Here is a 28,000-nt window from a genome sequence, read left to right on the forward strand (position 1 = left end):
TGGAGACATATCTATATCTTGTGCCCAGTTTTAGTTGGGTTGTTTGTCCTTCTATCATTGAATTGTAATATTTTTTACATTGTCTCTAATTTTGTGAAGCAAAATTGAGGCTAGGATACATTATTTTTGACTTTGTAACTAGGAAATGAACCAGTTAATCAAAATAAATTTTGAATTACCTAAAATAAATGAAACGAATTTGGAAAGTAAGATTTCGAGTTAGGAGATATTAACTTTAAAAGGTGGTAACATTAATAAACACCACAAATCAAATTCTTGTTAAATTATTTTATCTGTTTAAGATAATTCTTCCTATATACAAGAGTGTCAAATATCTAAATGCTTCTCACTCAGCAAGTCATTTCCCATGACAAATGAGTAAGATTTCAAATAGTTTCTTCTTTCCCAGATAGTTCTGTTCTTTTCTTTAATTTAAAAAAATAAAAAAAAAGATTTATTTGAGAGAGAACACATGCATGCGTGTGCGCATGAGCGGGGTGGGGGTAGGGGCCGAAAGAAAAGCAGACTCCATGCTGAGCATGACTCGATGAGGGGCTCCAAGGCAAGGCCCCAGAATCAGGACCTGAGCTAAAGGCAGACGCTTAACCAACTGAACCACCCAGGCGCCCATCCAACAGTTCTTTAAGGCAATCTTGTTTCTTCTCTTTGTTATTCCTTATTTTTGGTCTCAAATTGGTAACCCGTATTTGTCATTTTAGAAAGTTTAGAATTGCCATTTGGGGAATATTATTTGGAGATATCCATCAGTCAGTTGAATAATTACTGGATGCCTACCAGGTGTACAGCCAGCTCATTCTGTTTCTCTCCGGGGATCCTACTTAGACTCTCTCACGGTGGTGTGGTGTGGACCCTGACACGTCCGAATGGACACTGGCCTTGGAGTACTTGACTCAGTACCTTCAGCTCCACTGTTTCACTCAGAGATCTTTGATGTTCTTCTTTGCACTTTGGCTTCCATCGAACCTAGGCTTTGTATGTGGCTTTGTCTTTGATCTGGATCTTTCCTGTCTTGGCAGTTTCCTGTGGGCATTTTTCTGTGGATTACCAAATTGGTACTTATTTTGATGTGCTAAGTCTGCAAGGTTAAAATCCAGAGGTAGCTCTTATATTAGAGATGATATGCAGCATGTAATCTATACTTCACCTTAAGGGGATACTTCTGTACTTAGAATTTGTCTTGGAAATTGGCCGTAGGGGTGAATTGGTCATTCCTAGCAGATGACTCAAGTTATTGATTTGTGCTACACAATTGAGGGTTTGTATATCATTCTGAATGAGAACCATATGTTTTGCAAATTTACTAGCGAGGGTTTTTCTTGGTTATGATTTGCTCTTGGCTAAATAGAAGTCTTTTTCAGCATATTACTTTGAAAATATTTGAATGAGGAAGGAAGGAAGGAAATTTTCCATAGAATACATGAATTTAAGGTTACAGTTGGACTGGTGGGTCCGGAAAGCCCTCCTGGCATTGTCCCTGGCCTAGCTCCTGGCTTGCAGCATCTACTGCCTCCAGTGCTGCCTCTGCCAATGTAGACTCGGGCAGCCCTCTCCCCACAGTCCCCGGACCCCGGCGTGCTTTCTCACTGGCTGCATTGGATCACTGATGAGCCCCACCACATCGGACATGGTTGTGTACACCAGCTTTCAGTCACCACCAAGGACTTAAGGGACAAGAAGGACATTGTGTGGGGGGTGGGGGTTGGGAGATATGTACCTGCTAGTGGGGACACTAATGAGGAAAGTGGGGAGCAGGAGGCCACCAGTGAGGTAGGCCAAGAAGGGGAGGGAGAAGGGGATGGAGATGAAGATGGGGAGGTTGAGGTAGACCTGGGCCAATGGGCAGCAGATGTTGAGGGCGATGATGTCGACACCCGGAAGCAAAGACCAATGAGGATGACTGGACAGCAAAAAGGGAAAATTAACCTTTAAAAAAAAAAAAAGGCCCCATTATCCGTTCATGTTCCACATTTCTGTCTCAGAATCTCAGCATGGTCATGTGTGAGTAGAGAGCCTGCCATGGACCGTGTCACCTGCGGACGACACCAGCAGCCCAGCCCCCAGCCAGAACCGCAGCGTGGCCCTGTGGCGGTTGCAACATGCAAACTGCAGTGGCCCAGCTCTTTTTCTTAAAAGTACTTTGAAAAGGAAAATTTGTATTTTTAATTTATATTTTATATTTTTGCTCATCTTGAGAGGGGTCAGCCATTTTTAGTGACCTCAAATGATCCAGCCAGCCTTGGGGCCTTCTCTGGCGCTTCTGACTTGACTTGTGCTGTGACTGTGTTCATTACACTCTCAAAGGAAAGAAAAATAACAACAGATCTTACCACGAGCATTCTGTAGCTCTCTGTGTGCTTACTTTGCTGTACTCTAAGTAGTTGGTTTTACAAGATGTTAGAAAGGCCAAAGATAGAAAGTTTTTTTTTCTTTCCTTTTTTTTTTTTGTTTATGCAGTTGCTGTTTTATTTTTTTGTTTAAGTGTGAAACATGGTTGGTCAACAGTAAACTGGAATTGTATTTTGCTGAGTTCTTAAAAAAAGCAGATACAATTGCATTTTTTAGCAACTCTGTTTCTTTGTATGTAGTGAATTATGAATAGTGACTTTTTTCCCCCCTTACCAAGATAGGGTTTCAACTCACTGTCAGTAGAATGTATCTAATTAACCCAATTTTCAGTTATCTGTATGTAGAGATTACTCAAGCCTGTTAAAAAGCTCTAGCTTTCCTTTGGCTCCTTGCTAGTTTTTTTTTTTTTTAAGATTTTGTTTATTTATTTGAGAGCGTGAGCGCGCGTGCGTGCATGAGTGCGCGTGCGTGCATGAGTGCGCGTGCGTGCATGAGTGCGCGTGCGTGCATGAGTGCGCGTGCGTGCATGAGTGCGCGTGCGTGCATGAGTGCGCGTGCGTGCATGAGTGCGCGTGCGTGCATGAGTGCGCGTGCGTGCATGAGTGGGGGTTGGTACAGAGGGAGAGGGAGAAGCAGGCTTCCTGCCGAGCAGGGAGCCCGATGTGGGACTCAGTCCTAGGACCCCAGGATCATGACCTGAGCGGAAGGCAGATGCTGAACGAATTGAACCACCCAGATGTTCAGTTCTTTGATGGTTCTGTGTTGTCTCACCGCAACTGTAGGGAGGCAGGACACTTGCAGTGGCCTGGGGGAGACAGCTCATACAGAGGCAGTGGAGGGAAATAGATGCGTTCCCATTATTTTGGAGGTAAAATCCTTTGGGAGCGGTTGGATGTGCTGCAGGGGATGGTGATGGCAGAGGAATGGTTAAAGATGATCTCAGGTCTCTGGTTTCAGCATTTGGGTAGATGTGCTGATCAGGGAGATGGGAAGCCTGGAAGAGGTCACGTCATTTCCCTGCTGGCTCTCAGACACATCCCCCTGACCTCTCTCTGTCCTGCTCTTCACTGCATGGAACTGCCTTTCTCGGTCTTCTCTACCTTTTGGGTTTTGTGGGAAGGACTGGCCAGTGAGAGGCGCTGATGGAAGCCTGCAGGATAGGAATGGGGAGAAGGTCATTTTCCTCCCCCTTTCTTTTGTTCCGGGTCATGTCCCAGAACACAGCAGTTTCATTGCTTTGGCTTCTGCTCCTATCAGACAGCCCCTCCTTCTGCAAGCCAAGCCCCGGTTGGGCAGCTCCTGCCCGTGTTCTAGCCCCTGCCCATGATGGTGGCTTCCAGGCTCTTAGAATTCCACCTCTTCTGCTGGGTCCCTCCAGCCTTTGGGCTGCTGTGCTTTCCTGCTGTAACTCATCTCAGGGTCACTTCACCATTCCCTTTTGGTGTCTTAGCTTTTCCATCACCTGTGTAACCACAGTTCTGTATCCTAAAATGTCCAGAGTATTTTCCTAACTAGGATCTGATGAGTGAGTGAATACAGGAGTGAAATTTGAGAGTCCAATTTCGGAAATGATTTCTGTCAAGTTTAGTATTTCTTTGATGCGTTCCAGTGGAGATGTTAGGGTGCGCGTTGAGTAGTGTGCTCAGTTGGTTGTCTGATCGGGAAGTATACTTTTGGGTGTCGTCTCTCAGTGTGATGGTAGTGTTCTAGACCATTGGAACGGTTGGGATCATCAGCGCTCAGGTGAGAAGAGAACCAAAATCTAGGTCCTCAGGAGCTCTATTTTGTGGAGGGCAGAGGGGGATGGATAAAATAGAGGGACTGGGTAGGGGGGTGGCATGGTAAGAGGAAGACAGGAGAGTCGTGTTGTTGACACCAGCTGGAAAGGGTGTTGTGCGGCCTTGTATGGCCGCTGTATCTGACATTGGTACCCGTTCCCTTGGTGAAAGCGGTTTCCAAGAAAGAGTGAGCACTCGAGGGTCTTCACCAAAATGAGGCAGTGGAGTAGGGAATGCGAGGTGACCGAGAGTGGGCACAAAGAGACCGTTCTTTCAGGATGTTTGACTCTAGGGTAATAGAGAACTGGGAAGACAGCAGGAAGATGAAGACAAGTTACAGTTTTTACAATTGCTTTTTTTTTTTTGAAAATGCTTACTTTTTGGATGGGTTAAAAAATTAAAAATTGTATACGGAATGAAGTCTTCCTCTAACCTTCTCTCTCAGAAGTAAACGCGGTTCCCTCCTCCTCGCAGCCATTGCTGTTTATTTCCGATTCGATACACATCCCGACACTTCTCCTGCAGATGAATGCAAATGCCGCGATGGATTCCGGATTCCCCCTTTTGACCCCCGTGGTAGCCTACTGTACGTATTTTGTAGCATCATGTTCTTCGGGCAGTGGTCCTGGTGACCTCTCTGTATTAGGACTTAGAGGTTATTCATTCTGTTTCTTCTTTGTGGGCGGCTTTATAGCACCCTCTGTTCCGAATGTACAGAAACGTCTTCCACCATTCACCTCGTACTATCAAAAATAATGCTGAAGTGAATGACCTTGAATGGCCTTGTTCATGTGCGGGCATGTTTGTAAGTGGGCTAACTCCTTAGAAGTAGGACTTCTTGGTCCGAGGGTGCGCAGGCACCGTTTCACGAGGTGTGGCGCATTGTGGGTGCGGGCGCCGCGGTACTGGCCGGCTTCCTCCCGGCTTCGCCAGCACAGCTGATCACGCTGTGGGGATTTTGACCCTCGAGTGAGTGAAATTTGGTCTAGTCGAGTTGTTGGTTTTTTTCTCCCTTAGTGCTTTTAACTTTCACTTATTTTAAGAATGGGATTGGTCATCTCTTCATGTATACTCAAGAGACACATGTGTTTCTGTTTTACGTGAACTCTGAAGATCATATTCACCGCCCATTTTTTTTTTTTTCCCTATTAGATTTTGGTCTTCTTAATTTTTGACTTCTACTCATGAGGCCTGAGGGCCTAAAAGCTCCCATGTGGCAGGAACGGCAGCCTGCAGGAGGGGCACGATGGGCAGGGGTTTGGGGAGGGGGTAGTGACCAGATCATGAAGTGCCCTCACACGTCCATTGGTTCATATATTGGCTCTTAGTTTATAAACCTATTTAACATGTATACATAGATATCCTGTTAGGGATGCCTTAGGTGGAGTGACTTCTGAGCTAATTATGTGTCAGGATCAACAGAGCAATTTAATTTGGAATGAGGATGGGGAGTATTAGCAGTGTTCTTTTCTACATAATAAGTAAAAGGTCTGTCTTGCACTCGGATTTTGATTATGGCCAGCCCTACTTAGCTATGTAATTAGTTTTCAATAGTTATCGGTAGAGTTTTCCACTATTATTTGTCATTTAAAAGGAAAAAAACATGTTCTTTTCCTTTCATACAGTAAACAGAGTTCAAGCTGACCCTTGGCTTCATCTGATTTCTGTGAAACACTCAGCAGGACTGTTCTAAAAGAACAACCTTATTATACAGGTCATCTCCGGGAGTAAGTGCTTCCCCATAGGAGCGCGGGTGTTGTGTTCCACCCAGAAACACACCGCGCAGTCCCCAACACTCCACACGCTCAGGCCTTGCCCTGTTTCCGACCGGGGACTGGGGATAGTTTGTCTCTTTCTTTCCTTTCTCCTCTCCCTTCTTCTCCTCCTGCTCCTCCCCCGTTTTATTCTTCCCATCCTCCTCCTGCTCCAACCCTAGCTGGCTAAAGGCAGGATATCTCATGGAGATATTTTTTAAAGCTTTTATTTTATTTTATTTTACTTTTTGAGAGGGGAAATGAGCGCATGAGCCTGGTAGGGGTGGGGGAAAGGAAGGACAGAGGGAGAAGGAGCCTGATGTGGGGCTTGATCCCAAGGTCCTGGGATCATGACCGGAGCCAAAGGCAGACGCTTCTCCGACTGAGCCACCCAGGTGCTCCCCTCCTGGATCATTTTAATTGCTTTTGTAAAACAGATTTTGCAGACACAGTTAACTGCATTCTTTCCATTACACAGTTGCTCTGGAGAACAATGAATGGGATGAAGAGGAAAAAAATTAATCATTCTACAGAAATTTATTTTGCCTTTTATTGCTTTTAAGAGATTATTTTTAAATGTGCACCTTAACAGTGCCTTTAAATTCTCTTACTAAAGCATACTATTCTCTGAGTTTGTAGTAGGCATCCAGTGATTTGTATCACAAAAATACAACTCTCTGGGCATGATTAAGTATAATGGACATTTAAACTGTTTCGACTTGTCTTCCAGACTTCTGTGGTAAAGAGACTCCCTCAAAATGCTTGCGGGGTTTAAAACAATCAACATTCCCCCCCTTCATTTTGTTCTTAGTGATTTTTTTTTTTTTTTTTTTTTTTTTTTTTTTTTTTGCATAAGCTTGCTTAACTGCCTTACTTAAATCCACGAATAGGCTCCTCTCCCCGTTTCCCGCTGCCTCTCTAGGTGACTGTGCAGTGGAACAGTTGTGTAAGATAAACCTTGTGCTCTGAGTAGTGTTGATGTGAACCATGGCCTTCTCCTCTGTAATGTGGCCATTATGCGCAAGCCTGCAGGGAAATTGGTCGCTGTGAGAGTCAGCCTGTGCTTTGGAGTAACGATCCTGTGCTCATCATTAATTCTCTCTTTATTTGCATGTCTCCCACGGATTATAGAAGGCCAAGAGCTGACATGTTCAAGATCTTGGAAATTTTGGAAATAGCCAAACAGTTCCTTTTGAAGCCTGATGATTAGCTGTCTTAGAAATATCATGAGGCAACCTCAAGGCCATGTAATACTTCTTTATTTTGTTTTTAGATATTGTCTGTATTATTTTTGATCAAGAGGCAAAAAGCCACTAATGAGGCATTCTAATTTCCTTAAGTTTATAGTCTCTGGAGTCAGTTTGTCTGGAGTTCTAATCCTGGGCCCCCTACCCCTTGCTGTGTGATTTTAGGCAAGTTACTTTTGCTTTCTAAGTCTTAGATTCCCTGTCTACAATTAGAGTAAAAACGAACCCACCTCAAATTGGGAAGATTAAGGGGAAAAAAGTGAGTATGATCTGTGTGGCTCATTTCTGGATGCATGATACGTACTCAATAATGCTAGCTATTGTCATTACTGCTAATCAGATTTTTATTACTTTAGATTTAAAAGCAATTTTTCTTGTGTATATAAAGAAATAGTTCGGAAAGTCATGCATTTTGATTAAAACAAATAGTTTGTTTTTCTCTCCTCAAACTCAAAGTAGGTGGTATGCCAATGACCATCATTTTCTTGGTTCAGTGAGTACAAAAGCTTTTAGCAGTGGGGAAAGAAGTCTCTCAGAAAATGTATATCAGGTCACTGTTTTCATGATGGATCCCAGCAGGGAAATAGCTTCTTATATTCTCACCTTAAAATGAAAGAACACTATTGATTCTAAGCTCTCTGGAAAAGGAAACTTAAAAAAAATTAAAAGGTTTGATCAAAAGCAATACATACTTTAAGAAATTCAAGCCGTACAGATGGATATAAATGAAATATTCATGTGCCCCTCCTCAGGATTACACTTTATACAGTTATAAAAGGAATGCCCATGCAAGTTTGAAGACAGAAGAGAGAATGAATATGAAAGGGTACATGAACAACTTGCCCTTCATCTGGCTCCCAAGGGCAAACAGCTCAGTGTCATGTATATGCTTCCAGAAGTTTTCTTTCCTTAGAATGGAATTTCCCCTCGTAACAAACAAATAACAAGATCTCCTGTCTGTACTTTGGTTTCTTTTACCTGATGATTTAACAACGATGATTATAAATCAGCATTTACTGGTGTGTCTTGCTTTTTAGACAGCTCAGTAGTATTTTAGCAGTCTCATAATTAATTGAAAGATTTTCCATATAACGGATATGTAGACTTTCTGGATTTTTTGCTTTGTCAGTAATGTTCACTGAGATTTTAAAAATTGATTATTGGTCTCTGTATGTGTGTGTATATTTGTGTGTGTACATATATGTGTGTCTGTAAATACGCACGTGTGTGGTACAAGTAGCTCTACAAGCAGGTCTTTGAGAAATTCTGATGCACGTGTAAATTTTTGAGAGCTTTTTCACATTGGTGTTCCAGAGAGTTTCATGAGTGTAGACTGTTATCAGCAAAATTGCCAATTTCTCTGTTCCTTTACTAACACTAAATAATATCATACCTTCTATATTTTCCAGTGCGGTAGGAGAATATAAGGTTTTAAAACATTTCATTTTGCATTTAAAACATTGAGTGAGATCAATGTTTATCATTATAAATTCCTAACAGATCAAAGATCTACATGTGTATTAGGAGAAAACATTGGCAAACTCCTGAGTAATCTGGGAATTGAGGAAACTTGCTAATTATGACTCAAAATCCAGAAGCAGTAAGAGAAGATGTTGTTGAATCTGATATCCTGGAAATAAGAATATACAAAGATAGTCTATAAAAAAATGACAAACTGGAAAAAATAATGTAATCTATCATAGACAGAGAATATTTCGTGTGTGTGTGTGTGTGTGTGTGTGTGTGTGTTTGTATTTATTAGTAATTAAAACTTGAGATAAAAATGACTGTTTGACCCGAGGGAAAAAAAAGGGCAAAAGATATGAACAAATGGAAAACATTAACAAAAATTGCAAATAACCCTGAAATACATGAAACGATGTTCAACTCATTCATAATAAGAGACATGCGTATTAAAACCTCCCTGGATCCAGTTTCTTGGCAGATTGGCCTAAGTACAGAGGTTCGCTAGCACACTCCGTGGGCATTCTCCTGCATAGCTCACAGAAGTGCAAGGTGGCACACTCTTTTGGAGGGGAATTTGGAAGGGTAATGGGATGACATATGAGTTTATCCTAGGACAACAATCCCACCTTTTGGGACCTGATTCCAAAGGTAGTCTGGGAGCAGTGCAAGATGGTATTTGCACCGCACTATTCATTATAGCACTGTTTGTCATAGTGGATGCCTGAAAATTGTCTGGTCTTGGTGCCCAGATTCCATCTGGCTGGTCCGAAGTTTGTTCCTTTCCAGACCATCCCTGGTGTCGCAGCTGTGACACTGGTGATATTTGACTGATGTGCAGATGATTTTCATCTGCATATCAGGTTATTTGTGCTGGAGGCCACATCCCAGAAAGGTAGACATCTTTCTTGGATCCTCTTTAAGCCTCCAAGCTGGGTGTCTTCTGACTGCCCCTCCCTTTGCTGGTTTGTTCTAACCCCTCTGCCTAGTGCTTCTTTCTTAACTGCTTCTTCTCTAACTGCTTCTCTTCCAGTGCTCTAGAGAACCTGACATGAGGGCTCCGATTAGAGCCAGACCATAAGGTTTAGCTTTCTCTTTGCAGATATTTAATCTGATAACCAAGTCCTCCACCAGTGGTAGTATGATTGAACATTTATTTAATTTTGGGTGATGGGGTCCTGAGAAGGCAGGTCTTCGGCATTTCTTGGTTGTTCTTGATGGCAGCCATGCTAAACTAGCTTCTTTCTATTTCATGTGCCATTCATTCCTACCCTGTGAATTTTAATATTTGAGGTTGGGATGTAGCTTAAAGTTGATAAGAATGTGACTGCAGTTTTCCACGCCTCTTGAAGAGCTGTTACTAAGTCAATAGTGTTTCTGATCGGTGTTGGCATCTGGAAATCCAGAAAATATGTTTGTAAGGGAGCAAAACAATAAAGAGTCTGCATTCTTTATTGGCAAACAGCCATATACAGTTCCTCCTTTCTCCCCTTTTGTAGTGTTTGGTTTCTGTGTTACTTAGTAAAGCAGGGCCTTTGAGTGATTGTGGGTTGGCACAGAGATGCAGATATCCTTCTCGAACTTTCAACATGTAACCTAATTGTTTGTTCCTTTTTCAAATACTTTTTTTCCTCTGGATTTCTGTAACACCATGTTTTCTATTTTTTTTTTTTTTTTAAATCCTCGTTATGTGCTGCTCCTTTCCAATACCCTTTTCCCTTCTTTGCAAGATCTTTCTGTCTTCCACTGCTTTCTCTGTCCTCTTTTTTTCCTCCTGTAATTCCTTGTTAGGTGAGCTCATCCGTTTCTGTAAATTCAGGTATTTTCTGTAGGGTTTGGACTCTCACATTTGTTTATGCAGCCTGAAAGACTCCCCTGAGCTTCTGTTTCTTTTATACCAAGCCAATCAGTGTTTCTAGTTGGATATTTAATAGGGATCTCAGAAAAAGTGTACCCCCTTCCCCCAAGAGCCCTGTTGGTTCTCTTGTCCCCACATCTGTTTCTTTCTAAACTTTCCTCATTTCAGTAAACAGCGCCACAAACCACTGAGGCTCAGGCCCAGATTCCTTCCATGTGCTTAGGAATCCTACTTGATGCCTTCTTGCACCATTCCTTTCTCGTCTGTCCGTGAATTCTCTTGATTCTGCCTCCAGAATAGGCCACAATTTGCCTTCCTGCTTTTGCCGTTGCAACTACCATGTTCTTTCACATATTCCTACTTACACCCTGCGTCAGCTTACCATGTTCTTTCACATATTCCTACTTACACCCGTGCGTCATCTTCCATGTTCTTTCACATATTCCTACTTACACCCGTGCGTCATCTTCCATGTTCTTTCACATATTCCTACTTACACCCTGCGTCAACTTCCATGTTCTTTCACATATTCCTACTTACACCCGTGCGTCAACTTCCATGTTCTTTCACATATTCCTACTTACACCCGTGCGTCAACTTACCATGTTCTTTCACATATTCCTACTTACGCCCTGCGTCAACTTCCATGTTCTTTCACATATTCCTACTTACACCCTGCGTCAGCTTACCATGTTCTTTCACATATTCCTACTTACACCCGTGCGTCAACTTCCATGTTCTTTCACATATTCCTACTTACACCCGTGCGTCAGCTTACCATGTTCTTTCACATATTCCTACTTACACCCGTGCGTCAACTTCCATGTTCTTTCACATATTCCTACTTACACCCGTGCGTCAACTTACCATGTTCTTTCACATATTCCTACTTACACCCGTGCGTCAACTTCCATGTTCTTTCACATATTCCTACTTACACCCGTGCGTCAGCTTACCATGTTCTTTCACATATTCCTACTTACACCCGTGCGTCATCTTCCATGTTCTTTCACATATTCCTACTTACACCCGTGCGTCATCTTCCATGTTCTTTCACATATTCCTACTTACACCCGTGCGTCAACTTCCATGTTCTTTCACATATTCCTACTTACACCCGTGCGTCATCTTCCATGTTCTTTCACATATTCCTACTTACACCCGTGCGTCAACTTCCATGTTCTTTCACATATTCCTACTTACACCCGTGCGTCAACTTCCATGTTCTTTCACATATTCCTACTTACACCCGTGCGTCAACTTCCATGTTCTTTCACATATTCCTACTTACACCCGTGCGTCAACTTCCATGTTCTTTCACATATTCCTACTTACACCCGTGCGTCAACTTACCATGTTCTTTCACATATTCCTACTTACACCCGTGCGTCAACTTCCATGTTCTTTCACATATTCCTACTTACACCCGTGCGTCAGCTTACCATGTTCTTTCACATATTCCTACTTACACCCGTGCGTCAACTTACCATGTTCTTTCACATATTTCCTACTTACACCCGTGCGTCAACTTCCATGTTCTTTCACATATTCCTACTTACACCCGTGCGTCAACTTCCATGTTCTTTCACATATTCCTACTTACACCCGTGCGTCAACTTCCATGTTCTTTCACATATTCCTACTTACACCCGTGCGTCAACTTACCATGTTCTTTCACATATTCCTCTTACTTACACCCGTGCGTCAACTTACCATGTTCTTTCACATATTCCTACTTACAACCCGTGCGTCAACTTCCATGTTCTTTCACATATTCCTACTTACACCCGTGCGTCAACTTCCATGTTCTTTCACATATTCCTACTTACACCCGTGCGTCAACTTCCATGTTCTTTCACATATTCCTACTTACACCCGTGCGTCAACTTCCATGTTCTTTCACATATTCCTACTTACACCCGTGCGTCAACTTACCATGTTCTTTCACATATTCCTACTTACACCCGTGCGTCAACTTACCATGTTCTTTCACATATTCCTACTTACACCCGTGCGTCAACTTCCATGTTCTTTCACATATTCCTACTTACACCCGTGCGTCAACTTCCATGTTCTTTCACATATTCCTACTTACACCCGTGCGTCAACTTCCATGTTCTTTCACATATTCCTACTTACACCCGTGCGTCAACTTCCATGTTCTTTCACATATTCCTACTTACACCCGTGCGTCAACTTCCATGTTCTTTCACATATTCCTACTTACACCCGTGCGTCAACTTCCATGTTCTTTCACATATTCCTACTTACACCCGTGCGTCAACTTCCATGTTCTTTCACATATTCCTACTTACACCCGTGCGTCAACTTACCATGTTCTTTCACATATTCCTACTTACACCCTGCGTCAGCTTCCATGTTCTTTCACATATTCCTACTTACACCCGTGCGTCAACTTCCATGTTCTTTCACATATTCCTACTTACACCCTGCGTCAGCTTACCATGTTCTTTCACATATTCCTACTTACACCCTGCGTCAGCTTACCATGTTCTTTCACATATTCCTACTTACACCCGTGCGTCAACTTACCATGTTCTTTCACATATTCCTACTTACACCCGTGCGTCAACTTACCATGTTCTTTCACATATTCCTACTTACACCCGTGCGTCAACTTCCATGTTCTTTCACATATTCCTACTTACACCCGTGCGTCAACTTACCATGTTCTTTCACATATTCCTACTTACACCCGTGCGTCAACTTACCATGTTCTTTCACATATTCCTACTTACACCCGTGCGTCAACTTCCATGTTCTTTCACATATTCCTACTTACACCCGTGCGTCAACTTCCATGTTCTTTCACATATTCCTACTTACACCCGTGCGTCAACTTCCATGTTCTTTCACATATTCCTACTTACACCCGTGCGTCAACTTACCATGTTCTTTCACATATTCCTACTTACACCCGTGCGTCAACTTACCATGTTCTTTCACATATTCCTACTTACACCCGTGCGTCAACTTCCATGTTCTTTCACATATTCCTACTTACACCCGTGCGTCAACTTCCATGTTCTTTCACATATTCCTACTTACACCCGTGCGTCAACTTCCATGTTCTTTCACATATTCCTACTTACACCCGTGCGTCAACTTCCATGTTCTTTCACATATTCCTACTTACACCCGTGCGTCAACTTCCATGTTCTTTCACATATTCCTACTTACACCCGTGCGTCAACTTCCATGTTCTTTCACATATTCCTACTTACACCCGTGCGTCAACTTACCATGTTCTTTCACATATTCCTACTTACACCCTGCGTCAGCTTCCATGTTCTTTCACATATTCCTACTTACACCCGTGCGTCAACCTCCATGTTCTTTCACATATTCCTACTTACACCCTGCGTCAGCTTCCATGTTCTTTCACATATTCCTACTTACACCCGTGCGTCAACTTCCATGTTCTTTCACATATTCCTACTTACACCCGTGCGTCAACTTACCATGTTCTTTCACATATTCCTACTTACACCCGTGCGTCAACTTCCATGTTCTTTCACATATTCCTACTTACACCCGTGCGTCAACTTCCATGTTCTTTTCACATATTCCTACTTACACCCGTGCGTCAACTTCCATGTTCTTTCACATATTCCTACTTACACCCGTGCGTCAACTTCCATGTTCTTTCACATATTCCTACTTACACCCGTGCGTCAACTTCCATGTTCTTTCACATATTCCTACTTACACCCGTGCGTCAACTTACCATGTTCTTTCACATATTCCTACTTACACCCTGCGTCAGCTTCCATGTTCTTTCACATATTCCTACTTACACCCGTGCGTCAACTTCCATGTTCTTTCACATATTCCTACTTACACCCGTGCGTCAACTTACCATGTTCTTTCACATATTCCTACTTACACCCGTGCGTCAACTTCCATGTTCTTTCACATATTCCTACTTACACCCGTGCGTCAGCTTACCATGTTCTTTCACATATTCCTACTTACACCCGTGCGTCAACTTACCATGTTCTTTCACATATTCCTACTTACACCCGTGCGTCAACTTCCATGTTCTTTCACATATTCCTACTTACACCCGTGCGTCAACTTCCATGTTCTTTCACATATTCCTACTTACACCCGTGCGTCAACTTCCATGTTCTTTCACATATTCCTACTTACACCCGTGCGTCAACTTACCATGTTCTTTCACATATTCCTACTTACACCCGTGCGTCAACTTACCATGTTCTTTCACATATTCCTACTTACACCCGTGCCGTCAACTTCCATGTTCTTTCACATATTCCTACTTACACACCCGTGCGTCAACTTCCATGTTCTTTCACATATTCCTACTTACACCCGTGCGTCAACTTCCATGTTCTTTCACATATTCCTACTTACACCCGTGCGTCAACTTCCATGTTCTTTCACATATTCCTACTTACACCCGTGCGTCAACTTCCATGTTCTTTCACATATTCCTACTTACACCCGTGCGTCAACTTCCATGTTCTTTCACATATTCCTACTTACACCCGTGCGTCAACTTACCATGTTCTTTCACATATTCCTACTTACACCCTGCGTCAGCTTCCATGTTCTTTCACATATTCCTACTTACACCCGTGCGTCAACTTCCATGTTCTTTCACATATTCCTACTTACACCCTGCGTCAGCTTACCATGTTCTTTCACATATTCCTACTTTACACCCTGCGTCAGCTTACCATGTTCTTTCACATATTCCTACTTACACCCGTGCGTCAACTTACCATGTTCTTTCACATATTCCTACTTACACACCGTGCGTCAACTTACCATGTTCTTTCACATATTCCTACTTACACCCGTGCGTCAACTTCCATGTTCTTTCACATATTCCTACTTACTTACACCCGTGCGTCAACTTACCATGTTCTTTCACATATTCCTACTTACACCCGTGCGTCAACTTACCATGTTCTTTCACATATTCCTACTTACACCCTGCGTCAGCTTCCATGTTCTTTCACATATTCCTACTTACACCCGTGCGTCAACTTCCATGTTCTTTCACATATTCCTACTTACACCCTGCGTCAGCTTACCATGTTCTTTCACATATTCCTACTTACACCCTGCGTCAGCTTACCATGTTCTTTCACATATTCCTACTTACACCCTGCGTCAGCTTACCATGTTCTTTCACATATTCCTACTTACACCCGTGCGTCAACTTACCATGTTCTTTCATATATTCCTACTTACACCCGTGCGTCAACTTACCATGTTCTTTCACATATTCCTACTTACACCCGTGCGTCAACTTCCATGTTCTTTCACATATTCCTACTTACACCCGTGCGTCAACTTCCATGTTCTTTCACATATTCCTACTTACACCCGTGCGTCAGCTTACCATGTTCTTTCACATATTCCTACTTACACCCGTGCGTCAACTTCCATGTTCTTTCACATATTCCTACTTACACCCGTGCGTCAGCTTACCATGTTCTTTCACATATTCCTACTTACACCCGTGCGTCAACTTACCATGTTCTTTCACATATTCCTACTTACACCCGTGCGTCAACTTCCATGTTCTTTCACATATTCCTACTTACACCCGTGCGTCAACTTCCATGTTCTTTCACATATTCCTACTTACACCCGTGCGTCAACTTCCATGTTCTTTCACATATTCCTACTTACACCCGTGCGTCAACTTACCATGTTCTTTCACATATTCCTACTTACACCCGTGCGTCAACTTACCATGTTCTTTCACATATTCCTACTTACACCCGTGCGTCAACTTCCATGTTCTTTCACATATTCCTACTTACACCCGTGCGTCAACTTCCATGTTCTTTCACATATTCCTACTTACACCCGTGCGTCAACTTCCATGTTCTTTCACATATTCCTACTTACACCCGTGCGTCAACTTCCATGTTCTTTCACATATTCCTACTTACACCCGTGCGTCAACTTCCATGTTCTTTCACATATTCCTACTTACACCCGTGCGTCAACTTCCATGTTCTTTCACATATTCCTACTTACACCCGTGCGTCAACTTCCATGTTCTTTCACATATTCCTACTTACACCCGTGCGTCAACTTACCATGTTCTTTCACATATTCCTACTTACACCCTGCGTCAGCTTCCATGTTCTTTCACATATTCCTACTTACACCCGTGCGTCAACTTCCATGTTCTTTCACATATTCCTACTTACACCCGTGCGTCAACTTCCATGTTCTTTCACATATTCCTACTTACACCCTGCGTCAGCTTACCATGTTCTTTCACATATTCCTACTTACACCCTGCGTCAGCTTACCATGTTCTTTCACATATTCCTACTTACACCCTGCGTCAGCTTACCATGTTCTTTCACATATTCCTACTTACACCCTGCGTCAGCTTACCATGTTCTTTCACATATTCCTACTTACACCCGTGCGTCAACTTCCATGTTCTTTCACATATTCCTACTTACACCCGTGCGTCAACTTCCATGTTCTTTCACATATTCCTACTTACACCCGTGCGTCAACTTACCATGTTCTTTCACATATTCCTACTTACACCCGTGCGTCAACTTCCATGTTCTTTCACATATTCCTACTTACACCCGTGCGTCAGCTTACCATGTTCTTTCACATATTCCTACTTACACCCGTGCGTCAACTTCCATGTTCTTTCACATATTCCTACTTACACCCGTGCGTCAACTTCCATGTTCTTTCACATATTCCTACTTACACCCGTGCGTCAACTTCCATGTTCTTTCACATATTCCTACTTACACCCGTGCGTCAACTTCCATGTTCTTTCACATATTCCTACTTACACCCGTGCGTCAACTTACCATGTTCTTTCACATATTCCTACTTACACCCGTGCGTCAACTTACCATGTTCTTTCACATATTCCTACTTACACCCGTGCGTCAACTTCCATGTTCTTTCACATATTCCTACTTACACCCGTGCGTCAACTTCCATGTTCTTTCACATATTCCTACTTACACCCGTGCGTCAACTTCCATGTTCTTTCACATATTCCTACTTACACCCGTGCGTCAACTTCCATGTTCTTTCACATATTCCTACTTACACCCGTGCGTCAACTTCCATGTTCTTTCACATATTCCTACTTACACCCGTGCGTCAACTTCCATGTTCTTTCACATATTCCTACTTACACCCGTGCGTCAACTTCCATGTTCTTTCACATATTCCTACTTACACCCGTGCGTCAACTTACCATGTTCTTTCACATATTCCTACTTACACCCTGCGTCAGCTTCCATGTTCTTTCACATATTCCTACTTACACACCGTGCGCGTCAACTCCCATGTTCTTTCACATATTCCTACTTACACCCTGCGTCAGCTTACCATGTTCTTTCACATATTCCTACTTACACCCTGCGTCAGCTTACCATGTTCTTTCACATATTCCTACTTACACCCGTGCGTCAACTTACCATGTTCTTTCACATATTCCTACTTACACCCGTGCGTCAACTTACCATGTTCTTTCACATATTCCTACTTACACCCGTGCGTCAACTTCCATGTTCTTTCACATATTCCTACTTACACCCGTGCGTCAACTTACCATGTTCTTTCACATATTCCTACTTACACCCGTGCGTCAACTTACCATGTTCTTTCACATATTCCTACTTACACCCTGCGTCAGCTTCCATGTTCTTTCACATATTCCTACTTACACCCGTGCGTCAACTTCCATGTTCTTTCACATATTCCTACTTACACCCTGCGTCAGCTTACCATGTTCTTTCACATATTCCTACTTACACCCTGCGTCAGCTTACCATGTTCTTTCACATATTCCTACTTACACCCTGCGTCAGCTTACCATGTTCTTTCACATATTCCTACTTACACCCGTGCGTCAACTTACCATGTTCTTTCACATATTCCTACTTACACCCGTGCGTCAACTTACCATGTTCTTTCACATATTCCTACTTACACCCGTGCGTCAACTTCCATGTTCTTTCACATATTCCTACTTACACCCGTGCGTCAACTTCCATGTTCTTTCACATATTCCTACTTACACCCGTGCGTCAGCTTACCATGTTCTTTCACATATTCCTACTTACACCCGTGCGTCAACTTCCATGTTCTTTCACATATTCCTACTTACACCCGTGCGTCAGCTTACCATGTTCTTTCACATATTCCTACTTACACCCGTGCGTCAGCTTACCATGTTCTTTCACATATTCCTACTTACACCCGTGCGTCAACTTCCATGTTCTTTCACATATTCCTACTTACACCCGTGCGTCAACTTCCATGTTCTTTCACATATTCCTACTTACACCCGTGCGTCAACTTCCATGTTCTTTCACATATTCCTACTTACACCCGTGCGTCAACTTACCATGTTCTTTCACATATTCCTACTTACACCCGTGCGTCAACTTACCATGTTCTTTCACATATTCCTACTTACACCCGTGCGTCAACTTCCATGTTCTTTCACATATTCCTACTTACACCCGTGCGTCAACTTCCATGTTCTTTCACATATTCCTACTTACACCCGTGCGTCAACTTCCATGTTCTTTCACATATTCCTACTTACACCCGTGCGTCAACTTACCATGTTCTTTCACATATTCCTACTTACACCCGTGCGTCAACTTCCATGTTCTTTCACATATTCCTACTTACACCCGTGCGTCAACTTACCATGTTCTTTCACATATTCCTACTTACACCCGTGCGTCAACTTACCATGTTCTTTCACATATTCCTACTTACACCCGTGCGTCAACTTCCATGTTCTTTCACATATTCCTACTTACACCCGTGCGTCAGCTTACCATGTTCTTTCACATATTCCTACTTACACCCGTGCGTCAACTTCCATGTTCTTTCACATATTCCTACTTACACCCGTGCGTCAACTTACCATGTTCTTTCACATATTCCTACTTACACCCGTGCGTCAACTTACCATGTTCTTTCACATATTCCTACTTACACCCGTGCGTCAACTTCCATGTTCTTTCACATATTCCTACTTACACCCGTGCGTCAGCTTACCATGTTCTTTCACATATTCCTACTTACACCTGTGCGTCAACTTCCATGTTCTTTCACATATTCCTACTTACACCCGTGCGTCAACTTACCATGTTCTTTCACATATTCCTACTTACACCCGTGCGTCAACTTACCATGTTCTTTCACATATTCCTACTTACACCCGTGCGTCCGCTTACCATGTTCTTTCACATATTCCTACTTACACCCGTGCGTCAGCTTACCATGTTCTTTCACATATTCCTACTTACACCCGTGCGTCAACTTCCAACTGGTTTTCTTGCCTTTACTTTTTCCCCATTGGTCTTGACTTTTGCCCCATCTGTAGTCTTCATGGCGCTTCTAGAATGGGCTTTCCAAAGTAGCAGTTAGGTGTTTGAAACCCAATGGTGACTTCCTGTAATTTTATAATACAGTGTGAAGTTCTGAACTTGCCAGATACTCTGGTTGCTGCCTGCCTCTCCGACCTTTCTATTCCCACTTTCCCAGTGTCCAGTTCAGCTACACTGGTCTCTCTGGTCCTAGAGCACGACAAGTTCACTTTTACTTCATGGCCTTTATACTTGCAGGATTTTCTTCTTGAAATGCTCTTTTTTTTGGCTTTTGCATGGTCTTTGCATGGTGTTGTGTTACTTGAGTCTCAACTCTTCCGACCTAATTATTCTTTGTCCATTAATGTCTCTTATCATTTTAATAGCATTGACCAAAGTACCTGAAATTACCTTGTTTTTCTGTTGTTTGTTTTCATCAGACTTCCTCCTCAAGACCTAAACTCCTTGAGGGTATAAACTCTTCTCACAGCCGTCTCCCCTGTGCCTGGAGGAGAGCCTGGCATATAGTAAATCCTCATTATGTTATGGTGGTTTACTGACTGATATTTGCTTGTAAATAGTGTGTTTTGACAATAATAAGTTAAGATATACTAACAAAAAACTGAGTTTGGAAATAATTGGTTAAGAAACTCTTGTGTTCATTGGAAAGGACATTCTCTTTTGAGGGGTGGTCAAAAAGTTGGGTAATTTTGTAGGCATTTTGGTATATTCATTGGATTCATTGGATTCCGACTTTTATAATCAAATGTTTGGAAAAAACTTTTTGCCAGTTCACCAGAAGCTTTGATGTGGTCGCCCTCCGTTTGGCATCATGCTGTCACTTGGGGTTCCCTTCCCAGGAGGAGGATGTGTGTGCAGACATCCGTTTGTCCTTCTGATCTTAGCTGCTTAGACATCCGTTTGTCACTGACCTTAGCTTCTGCTCCTACATTGGCGTACATGGAAGGTGCTGCGGTTTTCAGTTTTGGTTTTCCTTTCATTGTGGTCGTCCGGTTTTAACGAGTATGTCCCGCTAGGCATCAAGGTAGTGGGAATAGCAGTGAACACGTGAGGCATTTACAAAGGCCTTTCCTAAACTGGATGGGTTGCGGTTATTGGTTGCTTTGCCGGTGAGTTTATCACAGTACGGCGGCCCCTCTCCCTTACCTGCGGTTTCAGGTGCTCGCGGTCAACCACAGTCCAGAAGCAAGTGAACCCCTCCCACCCCCGTGCCGTATTGCTAGAAGGCCAAGTAGCAGCATGCTGCTGTGCCCCAGCGCGTGTGTCCATGTCCCTTCGTCTCCTCACACAGACGTCTTACCCTCTCATCACGCAGGCATTCACCATCTCCCAGCAGCACAGGAAGGGGGTGAGCAGAGTACAATAAGGTATTTTTACAGAGAGGTAGAGAGAGAGAGAGACCTGTTCACATAAGTATTTATTTATTTTTTTTTTTTACAGTATGTGGTTATAATTGTTCTATTTTATTACTGCTGTTATTTTCTTACTGTGCTGAATTTGTAGATGAAACTTTATCATAGGTCTGTATGTGCAGGAAAGCCTATAGCATCTTTAGGGTTCACTGTTATCTGTGGTTTCTGGCATACCCTGGGGGGTCTTGGAATGTTTCCCTGCGGATGCGGTAGGGGCTGGGGGGGACCACATACAAAACAGTAGTTGATCAAATTGGTGAGAGGAATGAGAGTCTCACTTTGAGGTAAATCATTAACTTTTTCAGGGAAGACAAAGTGTATATATATATACACATATATTTATATATGTGTATATATATATGTAATATTTTATTTATTTATTTGACAGAGATCACAAGTAGAGAGAGAGGCAGGCAGAGAGAGAGAGGGGGGAAGCAGGCTCCTTGCTGAGCAGAGAGCCTGATGCGGGGCTCGATCCCAGGACCCTGGGATCATGACCTGAGCTGAAAGCAGAGGCTTTAACCCACTGAGCCACCCAGGCGCCCTGACAAAGTATATTTTTAATAACTTCTTAGGCTGCAGAATATTTGGTATATGAAAATATCTGTGCCTAAAACATACTGACACAGTCCAAAAGGGAGCAATGAGGTTGCGTACTCGGAAGGTGAGGCTGGTTCCACTTAAGTTTTTGGAAGTTTTAAAATACTCTCAAGTATTGGGGCGCCTGAGTGGCTCAGTGGGTTAAAGCCTCTGCCTTCGGCTCAGATCATGATCTCGGGGTCCTAGATTAGGCCCCCCGTCGGGCTCTTTGCTCAGTGGACAGTCTGCTTCTTCTTCTCCCTCTCCCTGCCTCTCTGTCTACTTGTGATCTCTGTCAATAAACAAATAAAATCTTTAACAATAAAATAAAGTACTTTCAAGTATCGAATATAAGGGAAGAAAATGCTTATTTTCTTTATATTTTAAATGAAAAGATACAGCACAGGGTATACATTTTTATATTTCTCACACGTATTTCCACATGCGTCTAGCGGGCCCCTTGTGTCAGGCAGTTATGGGTTTACGTGACTGCCCACGGCCTCTGTCTGTCTCAGTGCTGCGCAAGTGAGCTGTGATTAAGTGTGATACTGAAATTTCTATTTTATATTTGTTTTTTAATAGAAAATGCATCAGACGCAGATTTATGGCTCCTGAATAGTTGTACTGTAAAAAACCCAGCTGAAGACCACTTTAGAAACTCAATTAAGTAAGTGGAAGTTGTTTTTTTTTCCTGTTTTTTGTTTGTTTGTTTTTTAAATATAAGTGAAGATAAGTTGAGGAGATCCATTTAAAAAAAAATTCCCTAACATAAATATTTAGTATGTGTCAAAAAGAATAGGAGTTGGACTTGTAAGATTATACTGTTTTGACTTTGATAAAGAATGAAGCTTTACTCTAAGAAGTTACATTTTCCTCATTAGGATTTTAGATTTATCCTTTGATCGATGTGAAATCACTGGTCATTCTTACATTTCACTGAATGAATTTGTTACCGTTTACTGATCAGAGTTTTCCCAGCGTTTTGCTTTTATGAACACTTCTGCTGTGAATATTTTGAATGTGTTTTCTGGTGTGCCTGTGCAAGAGTTATTTTAGTTTATGTACCTGAGAGTTGAATTATTGGGTCACAGGCGTGTGTGTGTTCAGACTTGAGTAATGTCAAGCTCCTTCTCGTGGACGGGCGTGCCAGTGTTCACTCTGTGTGGTAAGGGATGTGTGGAGTTGTTCTGCTTTCTTGCCAACTCTTCATATTGTCAGATTTCTAAATTTTTGCAGTCTTGTGGTACAGGTGATACCTCACTGTGGTTTTAATTTGCATTTCTGTGACTTCTAATGATGTTGAACATTTTTTTATATGTTTACTAGCTATTTGGACTTACTTTTTTGGTGAAATGGCTTTTTAAATATTTTTTCCTGTTGAGTTGTCTTTTATTATTTGTGGGATTATTTTATGTATTCTGTCTACTAATCTTTCCGTGTTATACAGGCTGCAAACATCAATTGTGACTTGTCTTTTCACTTTCTTTGATGGGATCTTAGGATGAAGAGAAATTCTGGCTTATACTTTATTTTTTTTCCTTTGGAGTCTGTGTTCTTACTATTTAAGAAGACTTTCTCTGTCTTGAAGTTAGGATATTCTCTGGTATTGTCATCTAAATGTCTGAGGGTTTTTACTTCTTACATTTAAATTTGTAATCCATCTAGAGTTAATTTTTGTCGTGTGGTCCCAGGAAGAAGGTCCAATTTTATTTTATTTCCATGTAATCACTGAATTTCTTCAGTATCTTTTCTTGTTTCTTAAAAATCCATTTTTTTCCCTTTTTTCTGAGTATTGCCCATTCTGTCATGTTGAGTGTCCGTAGATGTTTGGGTCTGTCCCTGGACTCTCTCTTTGGTTCCGTTGACCTCTTTGTTTATTCTGGCATGATTCTACACAGTCAGTGATTTATACAGATTCATACTAAGCCAAAATATTTGGTAGATATCAAGAGTGTCTTGGCTTTTCTCGGTCCTTTGTCCTTCTATATAACTTTAATACCAGGTTCGAAGTTCAAGGAAAATACTCTTGTGATTCTGATTGTCATTAGAGAGACTGTCTTGATGACTTTGAGGGGAGAATTGGCATCTTTCTACATTTTGAGTTTTCCAGTTCGTGAATAAGGTATTTAGGTCTCCTTTGACCCTCCAGAAGTGTGTAATTTCTTCCTTTAGCATCTGTACATGTTTCAGATATTATCTCCTAACAATGTAGGGATAACTGCTTTGTCCCCGTACCATTATTATTATTGTTATTTTAAAAATCTATCCATTCTCCTTTTACCTGTGCAGTAATTTTTTTTGTTGTTGTTGTTACACTACTATACAAAGTAATTTAAAAGAAATACTCATTTTCTAGCCGTGTTTGCTCCCAAGGTCTCTTGGGATTGATTCCTGGAGCAGTGTGAAGGATGCTTGGGTGCAGGGGTGAGCGTAGATCAGGAGCCCGTGGCTGGTGAGAGCTGTGCTTGTGGAGGGGCTGTTGGCCTCATCTCCCAGAGAGACACTTGGGTTTGGAAGAAAGGAGTTGACTAAAGAAGGAAGAATTCTTTCTATTTTCAACATTGTCGAGTATGGCTCCGAGACCCGCGGCTTGAATGCAGTGGGGAGTGCCCAATGGGGAGGGCAGCTGGAGGGAAGACGTGTTTTGGTTTCGAACAGGCCGTTATTTGAAGCCACAGCTAAGTACTCCGATAAAGCGATGGTCCTGTTTGATCCTTATCGAGTCCTTCTGAGTGCTGGGTACGTCCGAAATGCTGTCCTTAATTGGGCATCACCCAGTGCAATTCTTGCAGTCTGTCCCTGACTTGTAGGTGACAGTTTTATTCTGCTTCTACAGACGAAGTGTCTCTTTTCCAGAGGAAGTTCTCTAAGGCTGGTCATAAAGGCAGGAGTGGGGACTTTTAGCCTAGGCAGCCCAGAGTCACTGTGTTGAACCATTTTATTGCTGTGCTTCCCAGGAAAAGCTGTCAGGTAAGCCGTTACCAGAGACCAGGACTAAGAGATAAGGATTTTATATTTTTTTTGCATAGAAGTGATAGCTGAATGGGATGGCATCCTCAAGTCAGAAACTACAGAAGGAACAGAGAGGAGTTCTTACTGGCACTGTGGTGGGAAGCAGAAGAGGTGGAGGTGATGCGGGGTGGGCACAGGGGAGTTGAGTTGTGGTCAGGAGGAGGAGGAGGAGGAGGAGGAGTGACAGCGAGCCGCAAATGACGATTCCCAGATGCTGCTCCTTTCGAAAGAATGCTTTTCATTTCCCGCGAAGTCTGTTATGTCCCCGGGTTATCTACTCTTTCCCTCAGAGAAAGGTAAATAGATGTAAAGATATTTTGGTGCTGCTGATACCCCCTCAGTGCAGAATCCAGAGAATTTAGTTTCTCGGATTCTCCATTTTGTAATGTAACTAATGGCTGTGCTGCTAGACTATTTCTAAAAGTTTATTTAGAACCTCAAATATAGCTTGTGTCAGTGGGTTTTGTTATGTACATGAACCAGATAGTGAATGTGGTTCTCAGTAATGACTTGGTGTTTGAATGATTCCGTGAAGTAATCCCTTAAGAGAGCTGTCATTTGAACCACTGTAGAGCCGGTGCCGGCCAGCATAGGTTTTTAATGCGCTCATCTGCTTGATTGAAAGAAAGTGTAAAAACAGGGTTACAGGTGATTAAATGTTTTTTTTTTTTTAATGGTTTTGAAGGCTTTTGATAATCACAACTAGTTCTTGTTAACAGAACACCTATGTTAGCATTTGCTTTGTTTCCAGAATAAGTATAATCTGCTAAAAGACACAATAACAATTAGCACTGAGAAAATGTCAAATTCAAGGGACATGTGTACATTTAGGGACGTTCAGTGATAGATTACCTACTCTTGTCAAGCTTTTCCCTTCATTCCGATGCCTTCTTCCTGGTCATCACCATCCCCTAACAAAGGATACCGAAGATGGATACTTTGTAAACTCTCGCATCCTGTACGTTACACTGTATCTTTTCCCTTCGGCCTCCTCTCTCACCTGGGTTCTTTTGATCATAGTGAGAGGACACTGAATTTCTAGGAGAGTCTGATGTAGTGAGACAACACTGAAATGCTAGGAGAGTCTGATGGACTATTTCCCTTCTCCTTGTTCTGTTTCACTTAATCCCTTAAGCTCAAATTTAGAGATTCACAAACGTGAGCCTAGATCTTGCACAAATAATGATGGCGTCACTTTGCCACTCATTTCCTGAGTGTGTCATCATTTCTGACCTTCTGCCTTTGTGTCTCTTCCAGTGTATGTGTGGTATTTAAATAGTTTGTCTTTAATCACTTATCATCTCATTTTTCTCTCTGTTGAGCCACCAGCCAGTCAGCCATCTCATTTTAACAGGAACAAAGAAAGAGAACTTTAAGGGATTTACCCTCTTTCGTGTGATTGATACCGTTGGTATTAAGATTCTTGAATCATTCCTCTCCTTGATTCAGATCCATGAATTGTGTAATCCAGACAAGGTAGCCATGGACCGATTCCCATGCCCCCCACACCCCCCCACCGACCCCGGTGGTGGTGGTGGTCAGACTTCACGCTGTGTATTGTGGGGAGTTTTATTTAAGGCTGGCCAAAGAGAATATTGGCTTAAACTTACTTGGAAGACTTCATTTTATAACTAGTGCTGATGATAAAATATTCCGTCTTTAAATAATTCCCTAATCTAGGCAAAGTAGCATACCGGATAGGAAAATGGTTGTCTGTATTTGTCTGTAGGCTGGGCTGCTCAGTACTTTATACTGGCTCTCTTCTAGTTGATCGGATTATGAGGGTTTTTACAGTGTTTGTGTTACTAGTGTTCAGATTGATAAGGAGTAGGAGTGTTAGTAGTGAAAATGGAGTTGAGTGATTTTTGGGGGGAGGGGCTGCCTTTTGAACTTTGAAATCTTAGATGCTGTTTCCTTCAGTAGTTTTGAAAAAAGTCACTAATGAGCCCCATATTTTGTGATGGCAGCCTGTTGGATGTATACTCTTTCTTCTTGAGCCTTTGCTAGTTGCCCTGTCCTTGTTTTATTCATTACACCAATTTGATTTAGACAATATGGCCTTTAACTTGAGGGGCTCTTGAATAAATGAAAAAGATCAAAAGTTTCAAAAAAATAAAATTTGCTCTTAATGAGAGTATCAAATAAAAAAACTCCTTTGGTTAATGCTTTATAGAAATGTGGGATCTTTTCTGTGCCACCTAAAGGAGGTCATTCAGAGGCTGGTAAAAATAAACACATCTTGTGTGTTCTATATAAATGACAGAAAGAATAGCCAGCTTGCTTTGATCATGGACTGTCAACCTCTGTTTGACCTTGGGCGTTATTAACCCAAACGGGCAGTGTGGTTTAGCCATGCTGATAGTGGGTAGACAAGAATCACTAGTTCTTTGAACCACCTTTGCTATAGAAATAAATGGTAATGTTAAAGGGATGGTTTAGACATCTGAGTGAAATTACTCGAAAGAACAGTTAGGATTTAAGGAGTGAACAAAGAGGAAAAGTTTGTGTTGAGACAGTGTTGACTTTGAGTAACATCTTCTGGGTGTAGGATGTTCTGTTGACAGAACATAGAAGTTAATGGACAGTCATTCTTATTATGAAATGATTTTTTTGCTTTACCTAGATTTAACCTGGAGTTCTTAATTGTGATAGTATTCTTTCAAACTGGATTTGTGAAATGTTTTAAACCCAATTTAGGAAGAACAGAGAAGTGCTTGGCCTTTCAGTTAATAATTATCCAGCTTATAAGGAAATAAAAAACTTGACTGATTCTGTTGTTAACCTAGATTCTTTAGCAATCAGTTATCTTTTTCTTTTTCTAATAAAAATAATTGGCACTGAAAGACAAAAGTAACAGTAGGCTTTAGTTTGGGCCTTTTGCAAAACACAGGTCAGGTGACACAAGTTGTTCTGTTAAACTAGTTTTTTATACTGTACATTATGGAATTTTTTTTTTTTTTTTAACTTAGATGTTTTAGTTCTGGCTTCTCTAGTTGTATGAGATGCCTTTGGTTCATTGTGTATTTTATGTCCTTGCTTAAACTGTCCGTGGCAGCCACCGGAGGCCCTGTGTGATCTTACCACTCACAGCCTCGTGGCTTCAGTCTTCCCTGCTCGCCACA

The 28,000-nt window shown here is 42.0% G+C and overlaps 1 protein-coding gene across 4 annotated transcripts in view; it reads left to right on the forward strand.

Annotated features, from left to right (window-relative positions):
• CDKAL1 (CDK5 regulatory subunit associated protein 1 like 1) overlaps positions 1-28,000 on the forward strand; it is a 647,814-nt gene that overhangs the window by 93,463 nt on the left and 526,351 nt on the right. For all 4 annotated transcript variants that reach the window (XM_013060790.2, XM_045085085.1, XM_004761260.3 and 1 more), the window contains one exon: positions 22,449-22,533. In XM_013060790.2, coding sequence (XP_012916244.1) covers positions 22,449-22,533 — 85 coding nt within the window. The remainder of the gene's footprint in view (positions 1-22,448; positions 22,534-28,000) is intronic.

The sequence above is a fragment of the Mustela putorius genome, unplaced genomic scaffold (genome assembly GCF_011764305.1).
Source record: "Mustela putorius furo isolate JIRA1106 unplaced genomic scaffold, ASM1176430v1.1 tig00000831_pilon_pilon_pilon, whole genome shotgun sequence".
In the NCBI taxonomy this organism is placed as follows: domain Eukaryota; kingdom Metazoa; phylum Chordata; class Mammalia; order Carnivora; family Mustelidae; genus Mustela; species Mustela putorius.